Source organism: Pongo abelii, chromosome 14, assembly GCF_028885655.2.
Source record: "Pongo abelii isolate AG06213 chromosome 14, NHGRI_mPonAbe1-v2.0_pri, whole genome shotgun sequence".
In the NCBI taxonomy this organism is placed as follows: Eukaryota; Metazoa; Chordata; class Mammalia; order Primates; family Hominidae; genus Pongo; species Pongo abelii.
Genome location: NC_071999.2, coordinates 56,704,894 through 56,724,999, shown reverse-complemented (window position 1 = coordinate 56,724,999; position 20,106 = coordinate 56,704,894). Strand labels below are relative to the sequence as shown.

At 41.4% G+C, this 20,106-nt stretch overlaps 1 protein-coding gene across 2 annotated transcripts in view; it reads right to left on the bottom strand.

The window, feature by feature from the left end:
- The window catches only part of WDFY2 (WD repeat and FYVE domain containing 2), a 183,605-nt gene that overhangs the window by 18,796 nt on the left and 144,703 nt on the right, over positions 1 to 20,106 (bottom strand). For both annotated transcript variants that reach the window (XM_002824297.5, XM_054529063.2), the window contains one exon: positions 8,860 to 8,986. In XM_002824297.5, coding sequence (XP_002824343.1) covers positions 8,860 to 8,986 — 127 coding nt within the window. The remainder of the gene's footprint in view (positions 1 to 8,859; positions 8,987 to 20,106) is intronic.

Sequence of the window (20,106 nt, the reverse complement as noted above, 5' to 3'; positions counted from 1 at the left end):
ACACAGAGAGTAAGGGAGTCTGGCCTTGAAAGCAGGGAACAAAGGACAAGGAAACCCTTTGAAGAAGAAGGTCTTACTGTATACAACTCTGTTTTTGCCTTTCCAAACTGAACCTCTGTTTTGAAAAAATAAAATTTTTAGGATGTGTTTTATGCCTAAGATTTCCCAGAGAGGTCCTAGAAAATCATAAAGACTTGTTCCCTCATCTTACAAAAAGAGAAATGTGGTGAGGTGCAGTGGCTCATGCCTGTAATTCCAGCACTTTGGGAGGCTGAGGCAGAAGGACTGCTTGAGCCAAGAAGTTTGAGACCAGCCTGGGCAGCACGGTGAGACCCTGTCTCTACAAAAATTAAAAACTCAGTCAGATGTGGTGGTACATGACTGTAGTCCCAGCTACTAGGGAGGCTGAGATCAGAGGATCACTTGAGCCTGAAAGGTTGAGGCTGCAGTGAGCTGTGATCATACCACTGCACTCTAGCCTGGGTAACAGAGCAAGACCTTGTCTGAAAAAGGAAAAAAAATTTTAAAAAGAAATGCTATAAATAATTGCATTTGTTTGATGTGTTACTATGTTAAGAGTAAATGGGAATAATTGTCAGATCAGAAGAGATCCTCAGCCTGCTCTAGGTTAAGTCAGTAGGTAAAAAATTTTATTAGTATTTCAGAAATTACACGTTTTATTGGAAGACTGTGGAGATTTCCTGATGTCGTTATTGTCTATAATATGTTTTTACCCTTGGGGAAATACTGATCACAATTCTTAGGAAAGAGTTATATAGCATATCCCAATGGGGAATTTTACTTTCCCTCATTCTGATATCATTGGTCACAATTACAAATTAACCCTTAAATTACAAAATCTCTATAATCTGTAGATAATTTCTGTATTATTCTGATCCTTGCCTGAAGGCTCTGCTATAGAGTTTGTGACTTCAATAAAGGACAGCCTCAGAGTTTCATGGAAAAGAACTATTTGTACTAAGTATTTTAAAATATTGATATTTCAAAGAACAGACTCTTTGGCACAGGCCGCTGAGCTGACATTGCTTAGATAATTTTTAAGCTGTGCCAGCGGATTGAGTCAGGATTTCCTTGGATTTCTGGACCCTTTTTAGTCTGGATGCAGATGGCTTCTTGAATGTGAACTGCTAAACCAAGAACCATCAGAACAAGAATTAATTACAGTTCATTCATAGAACTGAATGAACAGAAGAGGGAAATTTTATTGTGGTTATTTGTCTGGAATACTGTTGATGTTGTTTTAATGTTCTATTTTCTGGATATATGACGATGCCTTTTCTCTATTTTAAAGCTATCTCTAACCCACAATTTCGTAAACTCTGTTATTATAAGTTAAATCAAAACATTTAAGAAATGATACCCAATTCTCACTGATTGCCCAGAATTTAAGAAAACTATTACAGAGATTCCTTAATTTTCATGGAAACATAGTTATTTGCATCGATTCAGTGAGAATCTATCTGCAAGATATAACTGGGCAAATCAACTGTATAACCTGGAGTGTCATGTGTGAGAATGATGCTCATTGAATCAGATATGACTAGCCACTTTAAGAACTCATAGAGCCAACTTACAAAGCCTTCCCAGGAAAACTGGCCTGGTACCTGATTTACAAGGTCCTGGCCTTACAGCTGGTAAGGAAGGTACCAGGCCAAGAACCTAGCAAATGGTGGAAACTTTGAGGAATTCAACTGTTGTTGCAAATACTGTAGGTGAAATATAGTAGAGTTTCTTGGGCTTGGTTTTCTAGCCTTGGTATGGCAAATTTTAGAGGTTTTGAAAAGTCCAGTTCAGCAGTGGCTCACGCCTGTAATCTCAGCACTTTGGGAGTTCAAGACCAGCCTGGCTAATGTGGAGAAACCCTGTCTCTACTAAAAATAGAAAAATTAGCTGGGCATGGTGGCGCATGCCTGTAATCCCAGCTACTTGGGAAGCTGAGGCAGGAGAATAGCTTGAACCTGGAGGTGGAGATTGCAGCGAGCCAAGATCACACCATTGCACTCCAGCCTGGGGGACAGAGCGAGACTCTGTCTCAAAAGAAAAAGAAAAAGAAAAAGAAAAGTCCAGTGCAAGATTCTTTACAAAAACTTCCAGGTAGAAGTGAATTTTGTGGGCTTAACACAAAATTGTTGAATACTGTGTGGCTCTGGATATGCAAAACAAATCCGAGTGGCCTATATGGTTAATTAACACTCTTTAATGTACCAATATAAATAATCAGGACTAACCTCATGAGACCAGCCTGGTTTTTTTTTTTTTTTTTTTTTGATGAAGGATAATCATTGAGATTATTATGATCACAGGGGAGGAGGGGGGAAGCACAGTCAGGTAAACTGAGAAAGATCTGAAATGGGCAAAAAGTGATCACTGGGTATCTTTTCAGCGGAACTTCAAGTGTTGTCTAGCACACTCTTCTGGGCTATCTGATTCTACAGGGGACTACACCTTTTAGTATTTTTACTAATCTATTTACAACTCTATAAAGAATACTGATATTATTGCAAACAAATCTTGTCCAGTGAAGACACACCTAATCCCACACCCCACCCTGCCCATGGGAGGAGCCAGCTGTGCGTCTGCTAACAAATTCATTTTTACATTCTCCATTGCCTATGTATGTGTCTACTCTTTGGATTTTCCTTTGGACTGTAGTAACCACTTAGTTCGCCAGTTAATTAATTATTAATTAATGCCTAATATAAAATCTTTGACATGTATTCATTTTTTAAAAAGCCAATTGGGTTTTCCCTCTCTCTCCTGGTTGTTATTTCACACTTTTTAAAGTATAGAGTGCCACCACTGTGACACTCAAGGGCAAGAAAAATCTATCTAGTTGCATAGACTCGTAACTCTATGATTTGAACTACATTTCATTTGTTGAGGCATCTTGATATACATCAATGATCTTGTAAAACCAAAGTAAGCTACATAAGGAACTGCTTTGCCACTCATAGCTGGCAGCAACATTCAGCAACAAATACATAATTTATGGGACTCCAGTGCTGTTAATATTCCAACATAGAAGAGTGAAACACAGTGATGAATGCTGGATTCCAAGTTTGATAATAAAGCTGCTCTGGGACTTCTTGATTTAGGGATTCAAAATATAACCATCTTTCAGTTAAAAGCTAGGTGAGGGAACATCCCAGGTTTACAGGTTAGGGGTTACGAAGAATGAAAAGATACCTTTTAACATTCATGTTTCAGCTGACATCACTGTAGCATTTATACTAGAAAGCATTTCAAACTGGTCATTATTTCATGGATGAGTGTTACCATGTATGTACTACACTGCAAATGCTCTTCTTACAAGTACACAAAGCCCCCACTTTTCACAACCACCAGGATCTGCCATCTATAAATACTACAGTTAGTGGGATGGCCTCATTTCCTTTCTCACCAGTCCTAGCAGCAACATATGTCTGTCAGGTCCAAACATAATTGGAGGGACTAGTGCAAAATGAAAATACAGAGTCCTTTTAAAAAACTTGATTAAGAATTACAAGATGGTGGCAGCAGCTCATTAAACCAAGTGTGAGGCCCTTCTAAGAATGGGGCCTTGTGTGACTGCACATGTCACATGCCCATGAAGCCAGTCCTGTGTCTGATGATTAAGGGAGAGGGTAGAGAAGGCCTTATCCTTTTTAGAGAAACAGATCTCAGACACAAGCTAACATCTGCCCAACAGTCAACTTAAGCCTTTCTTCATCCCTCAAGAGTAAGGGGAACTCAAATGTACAGCATTGTTCATTTCTTTGATGAAAAGTTTAGGTTATTTAGTGGGCATCTAATTAATTATGCTTCTACTACCAGAGATCTCACTCTCCTATATGCATAAGTTTTCCAAGCTCCAAGGACCAGAGAAGGCTGTGAGCAATCCACACAAGTGAGGTCTCCCAGACAATAATATGTAGGGTCATCCCAAGTCAAAGCACCCTAAAACCGATCTGCTTCCTCAGGGATCCTTGGCCCACTGCCAGGCTAAACCTGAACTCAGGGACCCCCGTCTGGGGGCACTGGTTTGAGCACCAGCGATGTTCTACTGTTTGGTGGCAGGATGGAGGTTCAGATTAGGCTCTCGACCTCTGTCCACTTGTATTTCCTAAACCCACTGTATTTTAGTTCATGCCATTCTCTGTTCTGGGTAACCTCCTAATCCTGAGAACTATGAGAATCTCTTCATCTAACATCCAAACCAAGAGTGACCCCCGCACTGAGGCCTCCCACTTTCCAGTAAAACTGGTCAACGGTGCCACCTTTGCCTATTTTCATACTTCTTGCACGTCTCCACAAAGGCAGGGCTATTTCCTAACTCACTTTTGTGTCCTGAGTACCTAACACAAAGTCTGGTATGTAGCTGGAGTTCAGTAAACATGTGTTGACTGAGTTATGAATATATGTTAATATTTCCATAGGAAATTCTACAGAGAGAAACAGTAGTCAGATCCCAAGGCAGGATTTTTGACTTGGAATTTTTTATTAACAAGAGTAATCTTAACAACTGCCACTTAACAGGCCTGTACTCCTGGGCTGATTATTTTATATGCATTACATCATTTATATTTTTTGACAACCTTGTGAGGGTTTTTCCTTCCAATTTTGTCCTTATTTTAGAGATGAGAAAACTGAAGATCAGAAAGGTGCAGTGCCTCGCCTGAGGCTGCAGGCCATTGGCAGAAGGGCCAGCTCAAATATAGTTTGACCTGACTCAGAGGCCTGCACACTAATGACCACATTTTCCAGCCCTTCTGTCTTTGAGAAGATTCTACCTTCTATGACAACTCTCATAGCTGATATTTTGATCTATTATGTGTTTAGCTAAATAGTTAGAAATAAAAAAGACATCTCTTCCCCTCTATCCTAACAGTTCCCTAGCACCACAGTGGGAAATGCTCTTAAATCTCACAGATTTGAGCAGAAAGAAAGCTGTCATTTGTACTGATCCTTGTCCTCCTGTCCTCTAACCCAGAAGCTGAATGCAAGAATTCTACTCCTTTTATAACTTTCAATGCAATTTACGTGATACAAGGGGAAAAGCACAAATTCTCTCAATATATATTTATTTACGAGTGGCCTATTTCTTTACCAAAAGGCTTTGAGGACTCTTACAACAAAATTCTCATGCGTGGTAAGAGTAGTAAGAGAGAAATCAAGAGCTTGGATTTTGGAAGGAGAAAGCAAATACACAGACTGGAAGTGCCAAGGGTCATGGCTGTGACCTAGCCTCACATAAGCTGCTGAATCCAGTCTTGGTGGAGGGTTCCAACATGAGGAATAGCAAAGATGTTTACTGGTGCTTTAAGTCAGGTTATATTAAATCACCATCAAGTCTTAGAAGGATAGGAAAACACCACTAGAAAGAAAAATTACGGGCATGAAGTTGGTCATGAAATGACAGTATTATGTAAGAATTTAAAAGGGTTCTAAAAAGACCAAGTACCGTTATTAGCTATGACAAGGTAGGCATGGGACAATAAGTGTCCAGGTTTATGTTTCAGTAATAACCATCCAACTAGTAACTGATGCTTGCAAACATAACTGGTCCCGGAATCTGGAACCTTTTTTTTTTTGCCCTTCCTCCCACAGAGCTAGCACAGCACACAATCACGATCCACTTGCTACAGGGAATAAATACACCAGAATGCTTCCAATGCAGATAATATTGTATAAAAGAATACTTTTTTAGCTTTTTTTCCCTTGGACTTGGAAACAGTTTCACTGTCATCAATCACTTTCTTTGGTGCTAAAGCTTTCTCTGCTTTATGGGACTTTTACACACCAAATCAAGCTAGTTATAAAAATGTCACATTTTCTGTTGCTGAAGGATGGTAAGAAGCTGTGGAACTCAGAACAGAAGACATGTGCAGCTGTCGCTCAACAGAATGGCTGGACATTTCCATACCAAGGAAAGGCAGTCTCCCTATCCTGGGGAGGCCAGTCTGCTCTCCCCGGTTTCCAGGCTCACCAATTATGCCCCTAATTTGGAACTCTGGCCACCATCAGTCACTTTAACCAGGAACTGTAGGAAAGCAAAGGGCAGCCTTGAGGCCTAAGCATCAGTACACATCACCAGGCATGTCGGGGACCATGTGTTAGTCAATAAATGTTCACTTTAGTATCCCCAGTGCCTTACTGAGGGCTGGGTATACGAAAGGTGCTAAGCAGCTCCCTGCTGGACTCAATTAAGGTTCAGAGACCTAAGCTACCAGCTGGGGTCTTAATATTGAATATTAATATTGAATACCTCAATATTCTCTTCTAAAAATGATATCTGAGCTCTTTCTTTTATAGTGTTATTGCAAGATTAAACGGAGTCTGTGTGTTTTGAAAGCTCTTTCACAAAATATTAGGTGTACTCAAATACAAGAATCACTGAATGCCAGCAGCTGACTTTCACAGGGTAAAGGAATGGCGGCTGCGAAAGTTGTTCCCTGCCTGCCTGAAAGTGGTCTCCTTTTCTGCCAGATCATCCCGAAACCTTCTTTCCATGCCATCTCTCTACTTCTGGCGGCTCCAGGGGCTTCTGTATCCCCACCCTGGCATTCAGACCCACTCTAACAGAGTGACACTGACTGATGCTGAGGAAGTTTAAATTAAATTTTGGAGGACCTGGCTCTGTGATACCAGAGCAACCCCTCCCCGGGGTTAAAACCTGATGACGAGGAGTCCCTCATAGAGCTCACTTTATGTATTACTAAGCTTGAATTAAATAAAGCACCAGGCAAAGGCCTTCTGCCCTTCATCCTGTGTAAAGCCACTTCTGCCTGATGGCTCCTGATCTCAGCAGCCTGCCTGCTTACCTGTGCAAGTTCTAAGGGCATGATTCTATCAACATGGACTCCAAGCAGGGTCTATTCCATTTTCTAAAAGGACAAGTTTGTACTTAGAAACTGGAAGACCTATTTGTTAAAGTTTTATTTTTCTAGAACTGAGAGACTTATCTAAACTTTACAGCTTTTCCTTTCTTAACAAACTGTAGGCGTAAGTTTCCCAGAACCACATTTTCCATTGAGGTCAAGGGCCCTTTGCACACAGTGATGCTGGTGTTAAGCACTGCTGCAGTTCAGCATCTGGTGCATGAAACTGTGCAAGAGTGCTTCCAGTCTTTATTAACCACTGTGTACAAATAAAACTAGTTAGGAGTGAAACTGAATGAGTCCAGTAAATATTAGTCATCTTCATTCAAAACCTGCATTTCACTTCTCTGAGAGAGTCCAAGTTGGCAGGAATTACCTGGCAGATTAGATGATAATATTGTTATTAAACACAACTGTGCTTTGGCTTTTTTTTTTTTTTTGAGATGGAGTCTTGCTCTGTTGCCCAGGCTGGAGTGCAATGGTGTGATCTCGGCTCACCGCAACCTCTACCTCCCGGGTTCAAGTGATTGTCCTGCCTCAGCCTCCTGAGTAGCTGGGATTACACGTATGCGCCACTATGCCCGGCTACTTTTTGTTTTCTTAGTAGAAACGGGGTTTCACCATGTTGGCCAGGCTGGTCTCAAACTCTTGACCTTGTGATCCACCCGCCTCGGCCTCCCAAAGAGCTGGGATTACAGGTGTGAGCCAATGCACCTGGCTACCTTTTTTCTTCTCTTACATGGATGATGTGAACTCCTTCTACAGGACCTGGATGTGTGTTCCCTTGTCATAAAGATAAATGTAAGGGAATGATTCCTCTAATGAACTGATGACAAGGTCTGAGTGGCCCCACAAGCCAGGAGTGACCCCAGACAGCTGTTCTGTTCTCCAACATGAGAAAGAAGGGCTTAGTAGCTACTTCTCTAACACTAAATTCTAAAACTAAAACAAGTATTTATACATGGGCCCTCCAAAATTTAATTAGTTTATGTCCAACAATTCCAAACTAGATTTAACTATTTAGGAGAATATTTTGAAACTAGGATTTCCAAGCAGATTTAGAGGAAAAGCTAATGTTGCTTAAAACCGGTTAGTTCATAGAAGCATTACAAACATTTGTTTATGGCTGTCAAGGGTTGCTCAATATCGTTTTGAAAACTTTACAAGTAAAAAGCAATTCAGATGAGCACTAGATTTGTAAAGCAGATCTAACATTCTTTTATGCAAAAAGATTAGGCTTTGCCCCCAGGGACAGCAAGGCGTCTCAGGGTGTGGGCTGAGGGTCACCAGTGGGGAGTTGCCTGGGAAGCTTGTCAAAACACAGATCTACACCGCTCCGGACGGCAACCAGAATCTTAGCAGACAGGGACCGGGCATCTTTTCACAAATTCCTTAGAGATTCTCTGTACCCACCAAAGTTTGAGAACTGCTCCAAGGAAATGCAAGGCTTTCTCTGTACTTCCTCTCAGCCCCCTAAAATCTATCCTTTAAGGAAGAAGAGCCTGACATGAATCAAGGCAAGTACTCAATAAATATTTGGTCAAGTACAAAATGTACTGTGAAGGATCTTACCTCTCCTCTTTTCTGTATGCTGCCAAGGAGCTTGAAGCCACATTTCAACTCAATTATATAAATTTTGTAAGCCTTCACAGCTTGTATTTTTAAGCTCTTTTTTTTCCTCACTCTCAAATTTTTACTGTTATATTCTTCCCAGTTCTAATTTTTACCTTTTATTTATTCGCTGCCATTACTTTATTTTATGGTTTTTGTAAGCACTCTCAGATGCTCTGTGGAATAAAATGGGGTATAAGTATATAAACAGTTTTACACAGTTATAAATCAAAGTGGCCAGTATTTGTGTTCCCGCCATGTTCCTTCCCATGCTAAGATCCTGCCATAGAGACTGGGCTGCACTCCTTTGTTCTAGCTGTCAGCTGAGAATCTTTTCTCAGAGTCTTTATGAAAGCACCAGCAACCTTACTTGTGTCCTTGGAGCTCGATGGCTGTTCCTTTTCTCCCACCGATGTCCCACATGATGACAGAGTGATCTGAACTGCCTGAGAACAACACCCGCTGGACTGGGTCCCAACAGAGAGCGGTCACCCCACCTGAGAGGACAGACACAACCAGACATCAGTCACAAGGTAAGACTCTTACCCACAAAACAAATGTGAATGCAGCGGAGACAGGACCTAGTGCAGTTCCTGGCATACAATAAATTCTTATTGAAAGAACAATCAAATAAGTCCCCAAAGAGAAAAAAGTTGGCTCCAAGGAAATTCCCACCCTTTAAGCATTTTTCACCAACATTTCATGTACCATAAAATCAATTACTGTAACGACCAAAAGAAAATAAAAAAGAGAATAAATTGACCTTCAAAAGGAAGACAAAATTCTAAGAAGAATGGAAAATATTGCACTGTTTGGAAATATTAACCACATTTTCTTAACTGCTGCCTACCTCCCACCCCTGACAATAACAGATGAGAAGGAAATGGGTTTACAAATGCTCAATTAGATCTGTTATTCTTGAATATCAGATTTAATTAGGCCACAATATCAGAATTTAAAATTATGTTTGCTCTTTGGGAATTTTAATTTACAGATTCTGGGCAAACTTCTTATGTTCTTAAATGTCAGTTTCCTCAACCGTAAAATGCAGATGATGGTAACACCATGACCACTATGACTATTACTAAGAATGATAACATCAACCCAGCCATTACCTACTTCACAGGGTTGTGGTGAGAATTAGATCACTTACATAGGACCATTGTACCACTCTCAACTTGTTGTACAGTATAGATGTGGGTTATTAGGATTACTGTAGTAGTATGGCTATAAAATATTATAATAGATTTTCTATGGTAGTCCCTTTGTAAATCAAACCCTTATATACTGAGGACAATAATAATTTTTTCCACTTAACGTGCACAAAGCCTGCAAACACTTAAGAATGTCAGAAATACTCATTTTTTACATTATTAAAAATATCGTATTCTGAAAAGAACATAAAATAGCTTCTCATTTGTTGGAATCTGACATTTTTCTTATTGAGATTATCAGTTTGTTCTAATGAAGTGCTACACTTAAGGGCTTTCAGGGAAGTTTCTCTCATACATCTGTTTCAGGAGAATACTTTATTTGTCATATGACTCTTCTTAGTAAGATTTTTTTTAAGATCAAAAAGTGGGGGGAACCCCAAACTCTACTATTCTGGATTATGCTTCCTAGCGTCTTCCTATACCTGCACCCCATGCTGCTGGTATACACTCCTGCTCATGTAAGAATAAACATGGCTTCCCCGAGTGCATATGTGGTTAGCCACTGCATGCAGCCCAGCCCTCACCCCGGACCACCAACATTCCCCACAACAACCACCAAACACAGTGATGGATGCAGACAGGCCGCTCACTGTGTTGTCTGTTAAACTGTACTGTCTGCTGAATGAAGGAGCAGATGAATGCAAACATAAAGATCATTTTCTCCGCTTCACACAAGTTCTTGCTTAAAGGTCACCTCCTCAGAAACACCTTCCTTGACTACACTCATCACTCTCCTGCTTATTCTTTTTTTTTTTTTTTAATTGATTGTCTCCTGCCCCAGTAGAATAGAAGCTCTAGGAGGGCTGCAACTGTGGCTTGTTCACCACGGGATCACCAAAACCTAGAATTCTGCCTGGCTTACCTACAGCAAACACTCAATAAGCCTGGACAAATGGGCAAATGATTGAATGAAGGAGTAAGAATATGAAAGAAATGCCCTTGGCTTTGTTCTTGGCAGATTAAACAGGCATATGACATCTATTAATGGGTTAATATTAGATTAAATGGGTTAATTAGATGAGTTAAGATTAAATGGGTTAATATATATAAGCACACAAAACAGTATCTAGCGCATGGGAAGCATGTGCCTGGCTGACTACTATTGTTAATGTGATGCCTGCATCTGTTCGACTACTCACATCTTTAGGTCATGGAATACCCATCTCAAAGACAATCTCTGAGATGGTCTTGCTTGACTGACTAAGCCACTCCAACTGGGGGGCTAGATAAGAGAAAGGTGGCAAGTGTTTGATTTCCCCTATATAACACGTGAAATGGGTAGCTTAGGTTCTTTAAGGCATCATTATCAGATTTAATAATGGTGGGCACTGGTAAAAAGAATAATTAGAAAGGCTTACTTGACTCAGTTAAAAAGACTTAATTGGAACGATTGTTCATTCTGTCAGAATCAACATGGAAATACTGAAATAGGGCTTACCATGACCCAGGTGACAGATACCTTTAGACTTCCCTGACCAACATATACCTACACATCTAAGAACACTGCACCAAGGGGCCGGGTGCGGTAGCTCACGCCTGTAATCCCAGCACTTTGGGAGGCCAAGGTGGGTGGGTCACGAGGTCAGGAGTTTGAGACCAGCCTGACCAATATGGTAAAACCCCATCTCTACTAAAAATACAAAAATTAGCTGGGCGTGGTGGCGCGCGCCTCTAGTTCCAGTTACTTGGGAGGCTGAGGCAGAAGAATCGCTTGAACCCAGGAGGCAGGGGTTGCAGTGAGCAGAGATCACGCCACTGCACTCCAGCCTGGGCAACAGAGTGAGACTCCGTCTCAAAACAAAACAAAAAACACTGCACCATGAGGAGCCAGTTCTCTGCCTTCTTTGTTGGTGACTATGGGATGAGCATGGTTTATGGGGATAGAAGAGAAAGTTTGGATATGGTATTATAAGTGTACAGGCTCTGGAACCAGAATCTAGTCTTAAATCCCAGCCCTATCTTTATTAGGTATAGGGCCTTGGGCAAGTTACTTAATGTTTCTGTGCCTCAGAAGTCTCATCTGTAAAACAGGGATGATAATAGTACCTAACCCACAGTATTGTTGAGATTAAATGGGTTAATATATATAAACACACAAAACAGTGCCTAGCACATGGGAAGCACCACTCAACAAATGTCAGCTATGATTACAGTACAGGAGACCTCATCTATACAATCTCTGTGACAGTGTCCTTTGTTGAGTCAGCCTTAAGGCAGTGACCAGCTTATTTTGTGCTATCCCAGCCATCATGAGATCAATTAAGGTCTTAAAAGCAAGACCAATCTCTAGCTTTGCCACATTATATCAGGCCAGAAGGGGTCAGGGCTAGGAAGGGGAGTTCTTGGTAACACAGAGAGTTAGGAAGGGAAATAGATAATCTGGCTAAAGCAAGTCAGGGTATATTCATCAGACACTCCCAGGGCCCAGAGTGGAAGAGATAGAAGGAAAAGCTGCAAGGCAAGAAAAAGTTTAGGATGGTGTAGGGAGTAAATAACTCTGGGGTCCCATGCCAGCTCTATGTAAATGTCCTAACAATTAGGTCATTTGAAAGTTGGCCTATAATTCCCTTTGAAAACTGGCACAAGACAGGGATGCCCTCTCTCACCACTCCTATTCAACATAGTATTGGAAGTTCTGGCTAGGGCAATTAGGCAGGAGAAGGAAATAAAGGGTATTCAATTAGGAAAAGAGGAAGTCAAATTGTCCCTGTTTGCAGATGACATGATTGTATATCTAGAAAACCCCATTGTCTCAGCCCCAAATCTCCTTAAGCTGATAAGCAACTTCAGCAAAGTCTCAGGATACAAAATCAATGTACAAAAATCACAAGCATTCTTACACACCAATAACAGGCAAACAGAGAGCCAAATCATAAGTGAACTCCCATTCACAATTGCTTCAAAGAGAATAAAATACCTAGGAATCCAACTTACAAGGGACGTGAAAGACCTCTTCAAGGAGAACTACAAACCACTGCTCAACAAAATAAAAGAGGATACAAACAAATGGAAGAACATTCCATGCTCATGGGTAGGAAGAATCAGTATTGTGAAAATGGCCATACTGCCCAAGGTAATTTATAGATTCAATGCCATCCCCATCAAGCTACCAATGACTTTCTTCACAGAACTGGAAAAAACTACCTTAAAGTTCATATGGAACCAAAAAAGAGCCCGCATCGCCAAGTCAATCCTAAGCCAAAAGAACAAAGCTGGAGGCATCATGCTACCTGACTTCAAACTATACTACAAGGCTACAGTACCCAAAACAGCACGGTACTGGTACCAAAACAGAGATATAGATCAATGGAACAGAACAGAGCCCTCAGAAATAATGCTGCATATCTACAACTATCTGATCTTTGACAAACCTGAGAAAAACAAGCAATGGGGAAAGGATTCCCTATTTAATAAATGGTGCTGGGAAAACTGGCTAGCCATATGTAGAAAGCTGAAACTGGATCCCTTCCTTACACCTTATACAAAAATTAATTCAAGATGGATTAAAGACTTAAATGTTAGACCTAAAACCATAAAAACCCTAGAAGAAAACCTAGGCATTGCCATTCAGGACATAGGCATGGGCAAGGACTTCATGTCTAAAACACCAAAAGCAATGGCAACAAAAGCCAAAATTGACAAATGGGATCTAATTAAACTCAAGAGCTTCTGCACAGCAAAAGAAACTGCCATCAGAGTGAACAGGCAACCTACAAAATGGGAGAAAATTTTCGCAACCTACTCATCTGACAAAGGGCTAATATCCAGAATCTACAATGAATTCAAACAAATTTACAAGAAAAAAAACAAACAACCCCATCAAAAAGTGGGCGAAGGATATGAACAGACACTTCTCAAAAGAAGACATTTATGCAGCCAAAAGACACATGAAAAAATGCTCATCATCACTGGCCATCAGAGAAATGCAAATCAAAACCACAATGAGATACCATCTCACACCAGTTAGAATGGCCATCATTAAAAAGTCAGGAAACAACAGGTGCTGGAGAGGATGTGGAGAAATAGGAACACTTTTACACTGTTGGTGGGACTGTAAACTAGTTCAACCATTGTGGCAGTCAGTGTGGCAATTCCTCAGGAATCTAGAACTAGAAATACCATTTGACCCAGCCATCCCATTACTGGGTATATACCCAAAGGACTATAAATCATTCTGCTATAAAGACACATGCACACGTATGTTTACTGCGGCACTATTCACAATAGCAAAGACTTGGAACCAACCGAAATGTCCAACAATGATAGACTGGATTAAGAAAATGTGGCACATATACACCATGGAATACTATGCAGCCATAAAAAAGGATGAGTTCATGTCCTTTGTAGGGACATGGATGAAATTGGAAATCATCATTCTCAGCAAACTATCGCAAGGACAAAAAACCAAACACCGCATGTTCTCACTCATAGATGGGAATTGAACAATGAGAACACATGGACACAGGAAGGGGAACATCACACTCTGGGGACTGTTGTGGGGTGGGGGGAGGGGGGAGGGATAGCATTAGGAGATATACCTCATGCTAAATGGCAAGTTAATGGGTGCAGCACACCAGCATGGCACATGTATACATATGTAACTAACCTGCACATTGTGCACATGTACCCTAAAACTTAAAGTATAATAAAATAAAAAAAAAGAAATAAAAAAAAAAGAAAGTTGGCCTATAAATGATAAATCACAGCATTCATTTCAAATCAGTTCAGCAAGCATGTATTGAGCCTCTTCTATGTGGAGGAACTGTGCTAGGCTCAGCAGATACAATGAAATAAGACTTAGATTCTACCTACCAAAAATGTATAATGATAAGATGATGGATTACTTTTGAGAACAAGAAGAGCATGCACGTTATGTTTGGTCGAGCCATTCTCTTACAGGATATGTGACTGCTTCCCCTGTCTGGAGTGCCTGTCCGGCCTTTTATCACCCAAGTAACTTTTTCTCCGTCCAGGAAGCCTTCCCAACACCTTCAATCCAGGTGAAGTTCCAGTCTCTGTGCATATCTCTATTGTTACACAGACCCCACTATATTGAACTTGGTTGGATTATAAGTCTGTCCCCACACCAGACTCTGGGTTATGTATCTTTGTATTCCAGCACAGCACACATATGTGTGACTGGTATGCAGGAGGTGCTCAGTAAATGTTTACTCAACTGATCTGCTGCATTGAGTGGCAGAGAGAAATAGGAGGAAAATAAGCAAGAGGCATCCAGGACAGCCTGGGATGGGGGCTGGTGGGAAGGCTGTGCAAGACATCAGGATCAGAGATGCAGTGGGGAGAGCTGCTGATGGAAACGGACTCTCCCTTCTGAGGGAATTTTTCCTGCATCTCTCTGCACACAGGGCTTCATGATGAACTGTATAGTTCTTTCTCCTAATGCTTCTGGCAGCAGAGGAAGTCAACCACCTTCAGCTACCCTGCATTCCAGGCAGTGCAGACACACATCTCATACCCTAACCCACAGTGGGGGCAGAACCCAAGGCTTCAATGCTTGCGGTTTTCCAGTGTTTCTATTTTAAATGACAAAAAGCATTTCTTCCATTTCATTTGACTTCATTTCAAGTTAATCCATCTTTCTGGTCCCTTTCAGTGTTTCATTTTATGCTTCTCCCTTCCTTTGACCTCCCTAATATGACCTACAGAATAATTTTTAAATAAAAATGGTTTAATTCTTAAAAATGAAGTTTTCTAGTTATTCTTTAGTGGGCACAGGTCTTCTATTAAGGATGATGAAAAAGTTCTGGAAATGGATAGTGGCGATGGCTGTACAACACTGTGAATGTACTTTATGTCACTGACTCGTGCATTACTTGTACACTTGGAAGGTTGAAACGGTAAAGTTCAGGTTACACGTATTTTATCAAAATAAAAAAATTGCCAAAATATTTTTAAAATAAAAGTTTTCATAATTATACAATGTATACTATTATATACTCTCATAAATATAACTGTTAGTGGTTGGCTAATATCTCCCACGTATATATCTTATTTCAACTATTTTTAGATTTTTCTCAACTTTTAAGTATAAATTTTTCTAAGATGAACACTTTTACACATACAACTTTGTTCACGTTTCCAATTAGTTAGAAGAGAATCCCAAATGTAGAAATGAATCACAGAGTATAAAGATTTTTAGAAATTTAATATATATTACCAAAATACTTAGGGAACTAATTTTTTTGAGACTTTTACCACATACCTTGCAAAAGTGAATGACCACGTGGAGTGTTACAAAATCAGGGTTGGAAACTGCTGGGTCTGTCTTTCCCAGAGTGTGATCTGGTAATTCAGCAGAGGGAATGTCACACCACACCCTCAAGGGTAATATGTGCAGGCCAACATGAGGCTAAAGGAGACTAAGAGCCTGTTGAATAAAATATCTGACCTTCTGATTGCTGCATTTTGCTCTAGAGTGAAGTGACAAGGGTTTTTGTCAAGCTAAATGCCCTCCATCTCTAGACTATACCTTCTTCCTGAGATCCATAACTCTTCACCCAGCTGTCTCTTTGCTGCCACCCCAGGGAAGTGTTCAGTTCAAGCACAGTGCTATTCTCTCCTAGACCTGCTCTCCCAGCAGTACTCCAGGTTTCAGGAAATGCCATCACCAGCCGATACATGCTCCAGACAGAAGCCTTGGGAGTCACTGCTACCCTAGGCAGTTACCAAATGCTGCTGACCCCTGTTCTCCAAACAGATCTTAAATCTCCTCCACTTGTCTCCACACACACTGCTGTCCCCCAGTCCAAAGTCAGCTTTCCGAGGGACTCCAGCAGTAGCCTCCTAAACAGTCTCCCTCCATCCATTCTGTTCCCAGTCAATCTACCACCTACTGCTGCCACAGTGGCTTATTAAAATGCAAACCATGTTACTACTCTGTTTAAACTTCATCACTGGTTTCCCGCCAACCTGAGAATAATGCCTGAAGCTCCTACCACTACTTGTAAGGTCACTTGCCTTTGTGTGGTTGCTAACATTTTCCCACTCTAGGTTGCTGTTCTGCACATCTGGAATGTTCCCACCACCTGTGTAACTCCTTTTTCTCCTTAAGGTGCCATTTAAACACCAATTCTGGCTGGGCACAGTGGCTCACGCCTGTAATCCCAGCCCTTTGGGAGGCTGAGGTGGGCGGATCACCTGAAGTCAGGAGTTCAAGACCAGCCTGACCAACATAGTGAAACCCCATCTTTACTAAAAATAAAAAAACTTCGATGGGTGTGGTGGCGTGCACCTGTAATCCCAGCTATTCAGGAGGCTGAGGCAGGAGAATTGCTTGAGCCCAAGAGATGGAGGTTGCAGTGAGCTGAGATCGTGCCACTACACTCCAGCCTGGGTGACAGAGCGGGACTCTGTCTCAAAACAAAAACAAAAACACACTTATTTAGGAAGCCTCCCTTTAATTATCTGCAAGAAGAGTGGACCTTTTATTATTTGCTTCCAAAGAAGCCTCTGTGCACATCAGGGCTCCACGGCAGCTGCTACTCATAATATTTGGATGAATTCTCTGTAACTATGGTCTAACGCATGCATTCCATGCTGGCTGGAAGATGGATAAGGGCAAAGATTATGCTTGCTTTATTCACCCACATTTCCTGGCACCATCATATATAGAGAGAGCGGATGACTGACTATGGATGACAATTCACATCTCTTGACCTGCACTTTATATAAACTGGATCTGTGTGAGTCTCCACTGTAAACAAAAATTGAAGTTCTAAATTATATGAACTTGCATCTTTACACTGAACTGTGACTTTCTTAGTTTGTTTAGTTATTCTTGTTATAGTTACACTGTTCCCTTCAATGAGTCCCCTAACAGCTCATGAACAAGTCTGTATTTAATTATTCATTAATTAGTATGCTTTGGCAGATTTACATTCAAGCTTTCCTGTTTCAAATATGTTCATGCTAATAAAATAATTTCTTAGAAATAAAAGAAAAAAGACTGTATTAACACTATTAATTTCCAATGGTCAAAATATGATTTTTAGCCAGGTGCGGTGGCTCATGCCTGTAATCCCAACACTTTGGGAGGCCGGGGTAGGTAGATCATTTGAGGTCAGGAGTTTGAGACCAGCCTGGCCAACATGGTAAAACCCTGCCTCTACTAAAAATACAAAAATTAGCCAGCCATGGTGGCGGGCACCTGTGGTCCCAGCTACTTGGGAGGCTGAGGCAGGAGAATTGCTTGAACCTGGGAGATGGAGGTTGCATTGAGCCAAGATCATGCCACTGCACTCCAGCCTGGATGACAGAGCGAGATTCTGTCTCAAAATAAAAAAAAAAAAATTATCTTCTGTTCAAGTTACTTTATGACTTTTTCATAGAAATACATTTTACTTTCTGCAGAAATAGCAAAGAACTATGATATCTGGCATTCGGCTCCAGAAAGAAAACCAGTAGAGGGAGCATAAGAACATAAAACTAGTTTCCTAAATCCCTAGGGATTAGAAAAAATGTTATGCTTTGGCCTCTGGGCATGACTACTAGGTCGACTGCCTCATTAACCCACATTTTTGTATGACCTTCTGTACTGTAAGAGAGAATGATGGGGTGAAGGGCTACGACTCTGGACACATACTGAAGACCTGTCTGCTTCTGAGTTTGGATCTGGAGCGATGGGACCTCCAAAGCTGCCCTTTAATGGAACTGGATTAACTTTAGGGTGTTCATTTTGTCCTTACAAAAATCTCTTTCCCAGAACTGAGACTTGCTGTGTTTGGGACCTCCCAGGGCCCAGAACGAGCCTACTACTTAAGAAGAGCTCAACAATATGTCTAAATCACCATGGACTCTCTTAAAGGTCCTCACTCTAGCTTTACAGGAATGAGTTGTGTTGTAGCCACATTAGTGATGGGCAGATACTACTGTTTAGGAACAATAATAAGGTAACCATCTGACCTGCTACTTTTGCCTTCCTGTTAGTTAGTGACCTTCCTGGGCCATTTCCTGTTTTTCTCCAATATATTTCTTGATAAAAATAAAGTGAAAATGCTTTAAACTCTTTAGGAAAGATAAGACACAATGCCAGGGTCATACTTCATATCAGAACAAGCCTGTAAAATATGGGACCTTTGAACCACATGTGGCTGACAAGAGTGCTTAGAAGCCGCTACTGTCCCTTTTCTGATCTGAAGGCAACAATACAAAACTCACAGGGCTCCTCTTAGCCACTATACAGTGAGTGGGTGAGTGCCTGATTACTTTAGAGTCAAGAAGTCAGGCTGAAAGCCACCTCTGCCTAAAGCAAACCTGGGAACCATCAGGTCCATCACCAGGCCTGCGGAATGCACCTCTGAATCCTACCTTGAATCCATCCACTCCTTGTTTTCCCACTGTCACAGTGCCATCTCAAGGGACAGTTCCCTACTAGCTTTCCAATTCCACTCTCTACTGCCAGACAACCTTTTAAAATCCAATCAGGTTACCTTCTTTGCTTCAAACTCTTTAATGGTCTCTCAGTGACATCAGGATAATGCCCAGCATGGTCTCAGTGATGGGAAGTGACTCTTGCTTTCTGGCTGCCCCTCCACCCTGACCTCCCCTCTCCCTCCCTCATACCCAGTGTTCCCGCCAAAAAAGAGTGACTGGCAGTTCTCAAGAGAGCCATGCTCTCGCACATCTCCTTGCCTTGAACACGCTGGTTTTCTCTGCCTGAGATGCTCTTCTCAGTTGTTTTCCATGAACTCGATACTTACACATCCCCAAAGATCTGAGGTCAGGTAGACTCCCGAGGAGGGCGTCACCAACTGGCTCCACTTCCTTGGAGCGGGCTGCCCTTCTGTGTTCTCAGAAGCGCAAGGTGCTTGCTCCCCACCAGCCCTTGCCACGATGCACTAGAACTGTGCTTTAGCTTTTGTCTCTCTCACTGGGTTGTGAAGAATTTGAGGACAATGACAATTTTACTTTGGGACTGGGAGGAATGGCTGAGATGACAAGGGACAGCACAGAGCGTAAAGAGAAGGGGATCCAGGGAAGATCCTGGGAAACCGCAGACCACAGTGGAGCCTGAGAAAGCCAGCAGCGTCACAGAAGAAAAGTGAAAGGAAGGCCATTACAGCCAGAAGGAATGGCCACAATGTAAAATGCTGCTGAAAAGTTAAGTACAACAAGGTTTACAACGTGTCCCAGCAGGCCACTGGTCACCTCGGGGACAGCAGTTTCAGTGGCGTAATAACGACAAACCAGATTGCAGGGAGCTGAAAGGCAAATTGGAAGTGAAAAATATGAAGCAGCTGGGAAAATTATATTCTTTTAAGAAACACGGTTGTTTGCTACAACTTGGATGGACCTTGAGGACATTATGCTGAGTGAAATGAGCCAGTCACAAAAGGACAAACACTGCATGATTCCACTCCTATGAGTCACCTAGACTAGTCAAA